General features: G+C 36.9%; 1 protein-coding gene across 3 annotated transcripts in view; it reads right to left on the reverse strand.

Annotated features, from left to right (window-relative positions):
• Positions 1-13,681, reverse strand: part of XPO4 (exportin 4) — an 82,148-nt gene that overhangs the window by 10,161 nt on the left and 58,306 nt on the right. For all 3 annotated transcript variants that reach the window (XM_061992539.1, XM_061992523.1, XM_061992530.1), the window contains 10 exons: positions 12,904-13,081; positions 11,072-11,231; positions 9,247-9,416; positions 8,137-8,311; positions 6,729-7,022; positions 5,653-5,833; positions 4,044-4,162; positions 2,918-3,048; positions 2,042-2,159; positions 707-799 (listed from right to left, as the gene is read on the reverse strand). In XM_061992539.1, coding sequence (XP_061848523.1) covers positions 707-799; positions 2,042-2,159; positions 2,918-3,048; positions 4,044-4,162; positions 5,653-5,833; positions 6,729-7,022; positions 8,137-8,311; positions 9,247-9,416; positions 11,072-11,231; positions 12,904-13,081 — 1,619 coding nt within the window. The remainder of the gene's footprint in view (positions 1-706; positions 800-2,041; positions 2,160-2,917; positions 3,049-4,043; positions 4,163-5,652; positions 5,834-6,728; positions 7,023-8,136; positions 8,312-9,246; positions 9,417-11,071; positions 11,232-12,903; positions 13,082-13,681) is intronic.

The raw sequence follows: 13,681 nt of genomic DNA on the forward strand, positions 1-13,681 counted from the left end.
CCAAACTGAGGAGTGTGGCCAGTGCAATCAATTCAGGAATGACATTCAGAGACACCAGGTCAGGAAGATGGAATGAACTGATAAGGACCTCATGAAATTCAATAAGGACAAATTTAAGGTCCTGCAGCTGAAGCAGATGCTACTCCTGCAACTATATAGGCTGGGAATGGACAGATTGAGGAGCAGTTCTGCTGAAAAAAGGACCTGAAGCAGACTAAATGAAGGTGGACAGCAGACTAAGCAAGTCAGCAGTATGCCTTGTCAGCAATGAACACTAGAACCATGCTGGGCTGAATTTATTATTTGCTTTTACACAGCACTTGTTAGATTAGGTGTGGAATACTGTGTTCATTTTGAGACTCTTTAACACAAGAAAGATATTGATGAACTTGAATGAGTCCAGTTGTGGGCCACCAAGACTGGTGGTGATGAAAGCAGGTGAATTACAAGGATAACAAAGCATTCAACAGGCTGCTCAGAAAGGCTTTGGAATATCCATCTTGGAGGTTTTCAAGACAGTTGGAAAAAGTCCTGAGCAACATGACCTGAATTCAGTGTTGAGCCCACTTTGAGCAAGAGGTTGGACTACAGACCTCCTGAGGGTCCTTTCCAACCGGAACAAACTCGTGATTTATCAGGCACACAGTAACTAAACAGTCTCCTTTAAGAAACTTGTTTTCAAGGTGAAAGAGTCTAAATGCCATACCTGATGCAAACACACTAACGTGTAGAATGCTTCACCTGCTGCAGTTGTCATTTCTGTGTTGTGCTTCTGAAGTACCAACATGTCAAAGACCATCTGAAACCACAAAACAGAAGCAGTTACAGAAGCATTAACCTTCTGCTTTACCAACATTTGCTGCTGATCCTCATGTTCACTTTTGATAATAATGAACACATATTTACAAACATCCAAGACTGTTGTTTGCTTTGTTGCTTTAAAAAAAATTACATACGATAATTAGAAAGCCAAGTACTTTTATTAGTTGAATCTTGGCTTAATAGCACAAATTCACATCTCAAAGCACTGAAATCTCTTGTTGATTTATGTGCTCATAAGCAAAAATGGTATCTCATTTTTCTCAAAAAGCTGCAGATATATGCCAACGAAATAATAAAATCAGTCTTTGCTCTTCCAGAATAAAACAGGAAACTTTTTCCTCAAGTTTTGGAGGCACCTACAACTCACAGAAAGCCAAACAGGGAATAGATTAATAAGAATGGTGTTATAATTTTAAGTGGAAATTTAGATAAAAGGCAGAAAGCTCTGTCAACTTATAAGAAATATAAAGACAAATATAATTAAAGGTGTGCCTCATCCTCTCAGCTTGGCTGATGCATACTCTTAATGAGCTAACTCCAGAAGTTCAAATGTCAATTTGGTAAATAAAGACGCCTTAAGGAAAACTGAAGTCTCCACAAAATAAGACGACCAGCACACAAATTCCACAATTACTTTGTTCCCACTTAGCAGGAACCTGGTTGCTACCAGGTCACTCCAAAATTCAAGGAGATAAGAGTGGATGGTCCTAAAAGGAAAGTACTAAATATGTTACTGGATTAAGAAAACACATAATTAATTGGATACATTAAATAAGTGACAGCATTTTCTTTCTAGTTCCTAACTATGCTCTTTTATTCTGCCTCTTATTTTAGTACTCCAACCTGTCTCCAGTTCACACAGTTCTGGAAGCTCTTTCTTTCACAGCTTTTACAGTAAAAGTAACCACTAAAATTGTCAGTCAAGGTTCATTCTAGAGCTCGTGTGCAGAGCATGGATAAATATAAATTGTGTTCTGAGAGGCTCAAGTCTTCTGTTGGTTGGCAATAAACAATTTCCTCCCTCTATGCCTCCTCCATTCTCCTTTGTATTCTCTAGTCCTTCATGCCCTGTTCTTAAATTGCCAGTTTTTTAAGGTAATAGGCTGTTTCTTACTACGTGTCTGATTCTGATTAACCCGGTCAAATATGACCGCTGTTTGGCCTCTTGATGCTACCTGTATGTACAAAACCAAAGTAACTCAAAATGCAGGTGCCTTACCTTAAGAAAGTGCCTTGTTGCTAGAAAAAGGGTTGAATCTGTTTCTTGTGCTTTTGCACATTGCTCTGCTAATGGTGTTACTGCCTCCAGACAGAGCTGGCAAACCTCGGAACTCATTCTGGTAACAGGTGTTAAAGATTCAAAGTCATATTTCAATTAAACTGTGGTAAAACTTCCCAGTTGTGTCATTATGAAATATTTTCAATACTTGCCTGTTCCATGATTTCTTTTTACTATAAATCTGTTAATAAAAGTAATACATTTAAAAAAAAGGAAAAAAAGAATTCCAACTTTGTTGCCTTCTTTTATTAGCTACATGCCATAAGGTAACATAACCCTCTCTGACATAACATTTTCAGAAAGAGTCCCTTATGGTAAAGCTCATCTGTTTCTGACACGTGCCACAGATTAGTGAAAATGGTACTCCCATTATGAGAGGGAGAGCCCATTGGCACCCTGACAGGAAATGCTCTGGAGCCAGCCCAGTAGAACAGCAGCAATGTTTTGTATTACCAGCTGAGAAACTAATTCAGGAATGGCTTTGGGATACCAGCTGAAGGCTTATGAAGTTACACACTCTGAAATGAAGTAATGGAGGAGGCAGGAATGGCTGCCAGAAAAAACTTACATGCTAAACCACTTAAAGGCTGCATTCAAGCAACATAAGTCAGAGGCAATTTAGCTAGTACTAGAATCTCCACAGATAGCACAGTGAAACTCTCAAACACCAGACAGCAGAGAGTAAGAGTCAGTTATCATTACAGATATTGATAGAAAAGGACAAAAAAAGCAAAGAAAAAAAACAAGCAGATTTTTAACAGGTCTTTATGAAAGCAACTGAGATTTTTAAACATTCCCAAACTCTATAAAGGATACGATGACATGCCTAACTCCAGTGAGTACATTAGGCTCTTAAAAAGGTCTTCTGGAAGTTGTGGAATTTTCTCAGGGAATATCTCACAAATGAAAGTGATTAATTTGTAATATTGATTACACAGGGATGGAAACTGTCAAAAAGAAAACAACATAGGTAATTTTAGAAGCAATCACATAACTTTATTCTGACAAAATTTCCATGTGCACAAACAGACGGGACTGATGCTTTTCAGTGAAGAGGAAAAGACAATTTTAGTAGACAACCTCAGTCATTAGAATGGCTTCAACTTTATTAGCAAGCACTGTGGTACAATAAAAAAAAAAGACTGCTGAAGAGAAGCAGATGATGGTGGGAGTCTGGTATCTGCCCTACAAAAATTCAAGGAATTTACCTTCAGACATGAGCTAGTCCTGAGCAATATAAGACTCGGCACCATTTGGAGCAGAATAGAGGGGCTCCTAGGGTACATCCTGCGACTCAGTTTAATCTAAAATGGATGGAACTCTCATGCTCAGCAAGCACTACCAGATGAGAAAGCATTGTCAGAGTGGACAACTGGCCCTGCTTTGGCAGGGAGGTTGAATTAGATGATCTGTCAAGGTCCCTTCCAATCCTTAAGATTCTGTGATTTTATGATTCAAAGTAAAACAAAAACACAGTGCAACCCAATGAAATACTGCCATTCCATTGTCTCAAACTTTACTGTTCTACTGACAAGCTGACAGCCATGACATGAAAGCCAGCTGTATTGTGAAAATCATTGAAGAGTTACTGCTTGCTCCCAGATTTTCTTCTTTTTTTAAACTAAATCAATATTTATGCTTCCTATCATGTTTCTGACACTATCAGAAAAAAGATTCCATAAGCTCCATTTCAGATTTGGCTGCTTACCTACCCAGGCTCACTGTTAGAGGAAAAAAAGTTTTGCTGAGTTCCTTCAAATATACATTTTCTTAGTTTACAGTACTTCTTTTCAATCAGTATCTAGAACTACGGAACAGTATTAACATTCCAAAAAGCCTAGAAAACAACTTCTGAAGGTAGAATGAATATAGGAATAAATTTACAGAATTCATTCTTATAAAGCTTTGATATTTGAGCAGCTGTGTGTAAAAATATACTTACCTTCAGCAGATCCTGGGACATTAGAGGCAGAACTAGATTAACACCATATAAGACAACATCTGCTGCTGATACAGATCTATTTGTAGCTTGCCCAGGCTCATGTCCCCTAAATACTTCATCTGCAGAAAAGACAAAAAATGTTTCATATAAAAGGGAGATTGAACACATTGAAGGAAGAATCCCATTCTTTCATAAAGATGTTTTTTAAAAAATGGGACAACTTTCCTCTCCCCAAACAAAAACAGGAGGCACTGTATTAAAATAGAAACTTAGTGAATGGAGGCTGCCACATCACTCTGTATTTATATTCATTAGGACTAAGCATTTCCTAGTCATGTGTACCAGATGGCATGCTAAAACAGAACACTGCAGATAGGCTGAGGGCTCTCTTCCATTACAGAACACTGCATTTGTCTCTAGTGATAGCTGCTTCATGCCTGCACACATTAACAGTGTGCAAAACGTTACCGCATTTTTATACTTTGTAGACATCATCTATTTATACACATTTTTATATATATTTTTTAAATGCAAGGAGAAAAAAAAAGGGAGTTAATGCAGAAAATTGTGTAGTTTAGATGTTGCCAAGCTTTCTCCAGTTACTGGTAAGTTTCCCACCAACTGGCAGTGACCCTACTTTTAGAATTCCTGCATTGAGTCAGCACAGCACGCAGACAGCTTTCAATACATTAACCCCTGGGCATTTCTTAGTTTCATGGTAAGAGTTTGACAGTTTTCCATGTAACTAGTGTCCAATGTCTGACCTCCAAGAGAAGACATTACATGGCATTGAGTTGTTCATTCAATGGATGAAGTCTAAATCTAGTTCTGTATTTGTGTTGGGCAAGTGTGACAAAAAAACTAGACATGCACTGAATTTTGGATTTCAACATTCCCTCTTTCAAGATGTACCTCAGAAAAGCAATGAACAACTTCAAAACAATCTAAGCAGATTCAGTTTGTTACTGAGCACATTTTCTGAGCAAACTGTATAGGACATGGTAAGATCTGAATCACGGAAAGGTGTTTCAGCTTATTCAAAAGCAATGCATCACAGCCAAGCTACAACTGGCAGAGCATATTCAGGACTACTGCCATTTTAAGCTGTGAATATACAGAAGAAATTAATGGTCTGGGATACCAAATAGAACCTTTAACTGCAGCCACATGCCATAAAGCATGTTCTATCAATGATGAATACAGTAAACCCTGAAATGTGATGGAATTTTAATGAGCTGAGCTTTTCATGGAAGTTGGATCTTGTACTAAGAAGATACTCCATCTGCCCTCTTGTAGTAATGACTGACTTTTCTACAGGTTTTTTATTACTAACCTGCTGCTACTACATGTTCAGACGTGAAATATTCAGGCTTCAAGATGTTTCACACAGTCTCTATTTGTTTTATGAGAGCAATAATAATTTCAAGTGTTAGATTACTGTGAAAAGTCCTCCCTGTGCTGCTGGCACAGTAAACAGGAATTTCCATATCCTGATCTTATCAAGCTGAAACTTCAGTTTTCACTTTACCTGCTTTGAACACATGCCCCACAATCTTTTTTACAGTTTAGAACACAAATTATGGCTCAGCAGTTACCAGTTCCTTCATACCTGTATCACTGAAATCTATGAATTCTTTTGATAAAAGATTAGTGAGAAGCTCCATAATGAGGAGGAGATCCTGGTACTGGTCTTCTTCTGCTGTAACATCTATCCGTTGTCGACCTAGATTATTCTTGGAATACACCTGGAGCAGAGTGAGGCAGGCCTCGTACAAGTTCATGGCTTTGGCCTATAAAACAATGTTTAGATAGTAAGAGAACTTCTGTATGCTAAAAGTGACACGCTTTATTTTAACGTGATGTTACTCGATTGATGATACCTCAAGACCCCAATTTCAGTGATACAACTGCTTTTTTTAACAACTGCACACAAAATCATCAATAAGAACACTTACAGCCATATTTGACATGCTACTGAAACAGCAGAACATTACTTTCATCCATTTCTCAATCTTAACAAAAAACCATGGGTGGCTTGGGACAGGCTGACACGTCTCACTAATCTCACAAACTAGATTAACAACAAAATCCCTTGGGGACTCACTCCAGCTATGGGAAGTACAGAGCCACACCACACTGTTTGTGCACACTCAGTTTGGAATAGGCAGGAACTCTTCTAGATGCAAAAGTAAAATTAGCCAAGAGTGTGAAGATGTGAGTGTACTACCCTGACTCATTTTAAGTATTAACTTCTTGGTATCTATGAATGCCTTGTTTAGGACCAAGAGACAGTCTCTCTATGATATGCACCAGTCACATAAAACAGTGCTGCAATTCTCCTAGGCTAGTCTTCAGAGAAGTTTGATATGCTTAAAAAAAGTACTTAACCCAGTCTGCACTCTTTTTGCCACCCATACATAGAGTTAGACTAGTGATGAATTGTGGTTGAGCTTACTAGAATAAGAACAGTCTAAATATTCTGCTTTTTATCTTTGTAAGCATACTTTTTAAAACAAAGACATTTATCTAACAGATATGATCATATAGCATTTCTTTCTCTACGGAAACTAGAAGTCACTACACTGTATTTTGTTTAATGGACAGCACTGTATGCGCATGCATGCACGTGCACACACAAACACACACACGCACACTTTCCCTCCTTCCCCTTCTGGATGTATTTACCTCTCCAAGGTAGCAAATCTGTTTATGTGCAACTTCAACAAAGACTTCTATAATGAGATTAACAGTCTCTGGTGTGTTTTTGTATACTTCCATTAATCCAATGCAATTGTTAAGGAAGTCCATTAGGAAATTGAAGAGAATTGCTACGTTATCAATCTGGGTAGCCTCAGCGATGCCACAGAGTGCTTCTAATGTAGCAGTGATTTCCTGTTTCACTTCCTCCTCCTGACAGATCTGCTGAAAGTTTTCTTGGTTTATCACATTCAAGAATCGCTGCTGAAGTGGCTGAAGCACCTTGAAATTTTTTAGAAAAGTCTCATTAATATAAGCACACTATTATATGAGACATGAGGGTTAAGTAATTTAGCAAGCCTGTGGGTTGCTTTTGGCACAGCAGTACAAGAATCAATCATTTCTGGTTTGCAACATCTCAATTACGCTATTACCTGTCACATTAACGTAAGCTAAAGTGGCAGTGATTTGTGATTCTCATTATCCATCACCACATGCAGGTTGGTCTCAAAATGAGCACCTCCATAAATGTTTTATGTCATTTTGTAGTGTTTAAACAAATGTCAATGATCTTCTCTGACTCACAGCAGTTGATTCTCTTCCAAATTCAGTATTAAGGGAAAAAAATATTACAGCTCAGCAATGAAAACATTAAGATTACTGTTCATAATTATCTTTATCATATTATGATTCTCAATAGCACAATCTTGTGTAACCAGCTTCGTGTTTGGAACCAGTTTAGAAACTTCCATGAAAATAGTTAAAATATTTTCCCTAGTTACTCCTAGTGCATTATAATATTACCTTCAATCACTAATTTCAGACCTTGGCTAATAAAAGCAAGTTTCTCTCAGAAGGGCAATGCTTTACAAACTCATGTGGTGTTTCCTAATTGCACTTCAGCTACTTTTTAGCACCATCCTCTCTGGTATTAAGTATCTGAGCATTAATGGAGGCAGGGCAAAGAAAGTTGGTCAGGGCTCTTATGTTCCACATTAGATTTTTACTTACTGTCATTAAGTGTATAACTGAATAATTCACAACACCACCCAATTAAAATAAGAGGAAGAAATTACACAGTTCCAAGGGAAATTCTTAAGCTTTTAATAACGGCCTTTCAAGTGTACTGCTAATAACAGCTGCCACGTGAATCTTCTGGTTAATTATTAGCTGTTTCTGTTTAGGTTGTGACGTTCTAGTTACAATTTTTGCCAGCTCATGGCTGCCATACAACTATTGACTTTCAAAGAGAATAATTTTAAATTTATCAATAGTAGATGTTCAAAATAAAAATATTCTGTAGAAGTTGATTTTTTTGTCACTATAAAATTTCCTAAAGTAACTTGTTTGTACTGCCTAGTAAAATGAAGATAACAGAAGCATCAAAATACCTTACCTCTGTCCAGTATTGTTGCTTTGTCTCTGTATCCATATGAGCAAAACCTCCTAAAACTAAAGCTTTCATTAGTGTTCTCTGCACAGAACTGGACAAATAGTGAAGAGGAGGGCTTCGCCTTGCAAATTGTTTAGCTAAATTCCACCAGTTTTCACACTGAATAACTAAGTTTGCCCTAAAAGAGGAGAAAACAGTTTAATTAAAGACTTCACAAAATTCTATGAACAGAACACATCAGGTTGCTACCAGTCATCAGAAGATTTAGGGTTTTTTAAAATTCTGTTATTCTAAGGCTAAATTGCCTTTTGACTTGCTTTATGCCTCACCTCCAAGATTTCTAGTATATGCTCTGAAAATAGCTCAATTCATATGGAAGAAAAGCAGGGAAGTGCTTTAGTTTTACACACATACACACACAGAGTTAATGGACATATTGCATGGATTAAAAGCTTAGTCTCATTATGTCATGATAAAATAAGCAGTTTCACATTCCAAAAACAAGCTCCTGTGGGTTTTAATTTCTCTTTTTTTTAAAAAAGAAGATTCCTCAAACTTGTGAACAGTCTTTCAGTAGACTGTGAATACATGATTGCAATTATAATTGCATGTCAATTCACAAAGGTGAAATAGTAAATTAAATTTTCTGCTTCACAGTTTGTAATACCAAAGGAAACTTTGAAATTTGCCAGAATCCACCAAATCCTGGATTTAAAAAATAAAATATAATTGGAAGTTTACAAAAGATATTTTATACTGGCTTAGCCAGTATCTGAAATGTTAATCTGGAAGAACTTGTTCAATGAAAATAAACAACCTAAAAATCCTTGCAATAAGAGTGGAGACCAGAAGACTTTTCATTTCTCACCATTTAGGAGCAAGGCACAAAAGTAAGGGAAGGAGAGTGCACTTCTAAACAGTCATAAAAGTTATGTTTTGTCAAACACAGGTCTCACTCCTCACTTTGCCAGACACTTTTTTTCATTTATAGTATGTTACTAAAGGAATTCAACTTACAGAGACATGAAATGCCCTATATCTAGATTACTTTGGCCAAAAAAATTTAAAGGAAGCAAAAGAAACTTTTTGACTTCCAGAGGTATAGCAACTTACCGCTCTCTCCTTTCCACTAATGTTACTAGCAGTTGTACAGTATCATTTGCAAGGTCCTGCTCTGAACTCCACACTGCCAGGTTACTGATCACTTTTTCTAAAAGGTAACCCACAATCCACTGGGAACCCTCTGTATCAGCACCAAATGCTGTACTAAATGGCAGACTTATCTATAAGAAAAGCATTAAAATGAGTGAGTTTTACAGAAGCCAGAACCCCAAACTGTATGGTAATCATTGTCAGCAAATTCTTTTCAGGCTGTCACTTCTTCCCTACTTAAAATACACAAATGTTACATAAACAAAGGCAAAGAATACCTGCAATACAAAAATCTTTGCCAAACTTATCTTGCAATTTTGAGCACAACATCTAAAGACAAAGAAAAATGTCAACCTCATTGCAAAAGCAGATTTCAGTATGTCTAGCTTTTAAAGCCAACGAAAGTTTAAAAGCTCTAAAAATTAAAGATCCAAAATCACCTCTCAAAAGTGCTTTTGTGAATTTATAACAAAAATAATCCAAAAATTGTTAGAAATAATCCTAGCTGTTTATCTAGTAAAATCTTATTTGATCTCGTAAAACTTATTTTCATGGCAATTTTTTTGCATCTGCTTTCTGCAGGTTATTCCTTCGATCTATACATCTTTTAGGAAAGACATCACATTCTGGTCCTGGCACATTAAGACACACTTCCTTGAAACTGCCTGTTCTCCTACCTTTTAAAACATGTTTGAGGAGTGAAATCCAAGGATTTTCTAGTAATTGCGCAGGGGCTTCCTGTGTGCATACCACTAACACTTTTGAATTTAAAACTCACAATATATACATGGCTGAGCATAAGGTTTAAATAGAGGTTTCAATCACATGTCAACATAAAATAGATGTCTGCATTTCCTAAATACTCCAGTTTGTTTCTTCACATTGTATCTTATGTTGATGATCTTCTTACATGCCCTCTCTATTTCTTCCAACTGGTACCTTTACAACTTCTTAGCGCTGCTGCAAGTACAAGCCAAATAATGTAAAATTCTCTTTACAAATCTATGGTATACCTATTTTTCTAAAGGAAGTGCCTCCTGAAGCGTTAGTACTCTTAGTTGCTTCAACAGTGGAAATAAAGGGGAGGAGGAAGGAGGCTTTCTTCTTGAAAGTTAGAGCCAACAGGATCTCCTCAGGATAAGTGGCCTCCGTCAGCTAGGTACATTAGTTAGTCTGATAAGCAAAATCAGGATCAAGGTCTAATCATGATTAGTGCTGTCCAAACATGATAAGAAGTTGCCCTTTATAAAGAATGCACCACTGAAATCATGATATATACAATGAGACCATGAGAATGGGGAGAGGAGAGAAAGCAGCATGACATTATCTAATATACACTACCTTGTAATGGTGTTAAGGACCTAATTCAAGTTACTCACTACATCATCCATTAAGGGCAACCAGTGTATTAGAGATGAACTGTAAGATCTGATGAGTAGTGTGAAGTGGCTCATGAAATTGCTGTAGTCAGTGAGTTTCACCCACTATGCAGCCTGAGAGTGTGCTATGCTATTTTGCCATGTCAATGGATAAGAAAAAAACAACTAAAAAAAGAAAATCACTTTTCCACCAAAATATGTAAGAAGGGTCCCCAAGAACCTGTATTTCTAATTAAAAAAATTAAGAAAGTATCAACTTTCAAACAAATCCCAAAATAAACCACAAGCCATTTAACATTAAAAATACTTTATCATTTCACTTCAAAATATTTACATTGACAACTGCATTCACAGGATAATATTATTGCAAATACTCACCAATGAATTCATAAAAGTTATATCCTTACCTGGTCATACAGCTTTTCGTCTACTAGAAGGTAAGTCTTTGCCCAGCGCTTGAGGAACCATACAATATCTTTGCCCATTTGAGGGCTCAGGAGGTGCGTGAGATCTGCCCTTATTGCTCTAGATTCTACTTCTGACACTCTTAAAATAGCAGATAATAACCTGCAGATTTAAAACACAGTGAGGGTGCCGAGAGCGGTTTTTGGAGAAGCGATGAGACTACCAAACACTCAATTTTCATGACATGCAAATTCAACTCTAGTGAAGTAAAAAGCATCTGAACTTATTGCTTCTTTAAGTGCAAGGAGAGAGAGAGCGCATGCATGCATAGACTGGCAAATATCTCCCTAAAAGGTGTGACTGTCTTTGACATCGAAATTAAAAGGCAACACAGTCTTCTGACATTAAAGGAACAACTACTTGGAGTGCTTGAAAAGCTTTTTTGAAAAACTGATTCTTCGCTCCTTGCACCATCAAGCTTAGTGACCAAGGGGGTCCTCATTATGCAGCTTTTGCAGTATGATATATATGATTGGACTTGATGATCTTTAAAAGGTCTCTTCTAACCCTAACAATCCTGTGATACTAAAGATCAAATGCAGAAATGAGCAGTTATTGTTCTTTTTCGTTACTTCAGCCTGAAACAGCAGATTACCAGGTGACTGCACTCCCAAGTGATCAGTCCATAAAACTACATGAAATATTAGCTTTTTTAGTATATCAACTAAATTTGGTAAGAATGTGATAGTGCACAAGGAATTTAGGAGTTGACAGTGGTCTATTTCTTGAAGATGTTGCAGAGTTACTGCCAGAGAGCCTCAAATCTCTCCTTATTTAGATCTGATTTTATTCCTATCGCCACAGAGACGCTGCACCAAGAAATACTGTTTGGGAGCATTAAAACTCTAAATATTAGGCATCTCGTTGCTAATGAAGATCCATTTTTTTATCCTCTACCAGGAAAAAATGTTAAGCACACAACAATTAAACTTGGGTGAAGAATCTTCCATGTCAATGAAAACTCTTCACACCTTCTAAAGTGTGAAGAGTCCTTTCTGAGCAGCAGCCCCCTTGCAAAAAAAGAGAACCGAAATCCCCTCTTCTGCTTCTTTTACAGGCTAACAGCGATACATGTAGGTAAGTGACAACAATTCCTCCCACAATGAGGACCAATTTTGCTGCTATTGCCAAGCTTGGGCAGTAACTCATGTTCAAAGCAGACAAGCTCACTGACGCTCTGGAAAACAATTGCTTAAGCTGTACATGTGCTGAATGAATTATAGAATATATAGGGTATTTTCTAAAGATTTTGACCTACCAACTTTTAAAAATACAAGTCATTTTAAGGATTTTCTGTAACAAACAGATCAAGGATGGGTTTTCAGTAGAGACACAAACTCTGTTTATTTCCAAGACTTTGGCTCATGCACTCTGTTAAGACTATTAGGTCAATCTCATCCTTTCAGCCTTCTCATCTTGACTCAGTTTTATCTGTTTTGATGCCCTGCCCACATTTTTCTTCTCAGTCCTCTCCTGGATCATCTTGACTTGAAATATCATCTGTACTTACTCTGCAAAAAAATCACTCTATCTTTTCTGTCCTTTCTGAATCTCCTTCAGAGCATTGCCTTCATATGTCTGTTATAAAACCACTCTTATAAACTATCTGCTTTTACTTTAAAATTAGTTATGAGAGAGACACATTTCTTTTCCAATGTTGTGTTTAAATATTGGTTTTTTTACTTTTCAAATTCACAAAAGATCACTCATATTCTCAACTTTTTTGTCTGAAAAAAGCATTTAACATACTTAATAGCAGGAAATGTACCCTTACCTAATTACAGAATCAGTTCTGTTGTACCCTGGGATAGAAGAGGCCTTTTCTCCTGGAGATCCCAGAATCTGAAGTGTTGTATTGATGTCAACCTCAGTTGAATGTTGAATGGAATATTCCATTACTTCTGGAGGTATTAACGGAGTCTCTCCCTGAGTATCATTAGCCAAGAGGTAGCCTTACATTAAAAGAGAAAGAGTGATCACAACTTTCTACCCTAGGTTAACTTATGACTTTTTGATGAAAGAATCCATTGGCTTAATTGCAGTCATCACACCAGAATCAAAATGTTTCTACAAACCCTGACTAACACTGTTTAAATATGTGTAAGTTAACTTTAGAATCCTTAAAGCCATTCAGTAGAGAAGAACCTAAAGAAATCAAGGCTGGAAAAGAAACCACCAAACTAAAAGAGAGATAAGCTTTGCTTCACATAAAAGCACTACAGTCAATTCAGCTACTGAGGAGGAAAAAACTACAAACCAAACCAACATTTGTTGGCACTTTTTTCTTCTGTTATGTGATTAAAAAAAAAGCCTTGATTTTACAGCTTCCTCATTGAGTCCATCTTACTCGGCACTTCTGTCTGCTAACATTTCAAATCTGTTACAGGCTTTCAGATACCAAGCACACACACTATAATAAAGTTTTTCTTGTCTAGCAACTGCAGATCAAGTGAAGCACTATACAATACTTTGGTGTTTGGACAATCAATATTAATTCCAGCTTCAGTTGCAGTTTTAAATGTCTGACCTCATAACCATCTGTAAGCTACAAA

Source organism: Colius striatus, chromosome 1 (genome assembly GCF_028858725.1).
Source record: "Colius striatus isolate bColStr4 chromosome 1, bColStr4.1.hap1, whole genome shotgun sequence".
Taxonomy (NCBI): domain Eukaryota; kingdom Metazoa; phylum Chordata; class Aves; order Coliiformes; family Coliidae; genus Colius; species Colius striatus.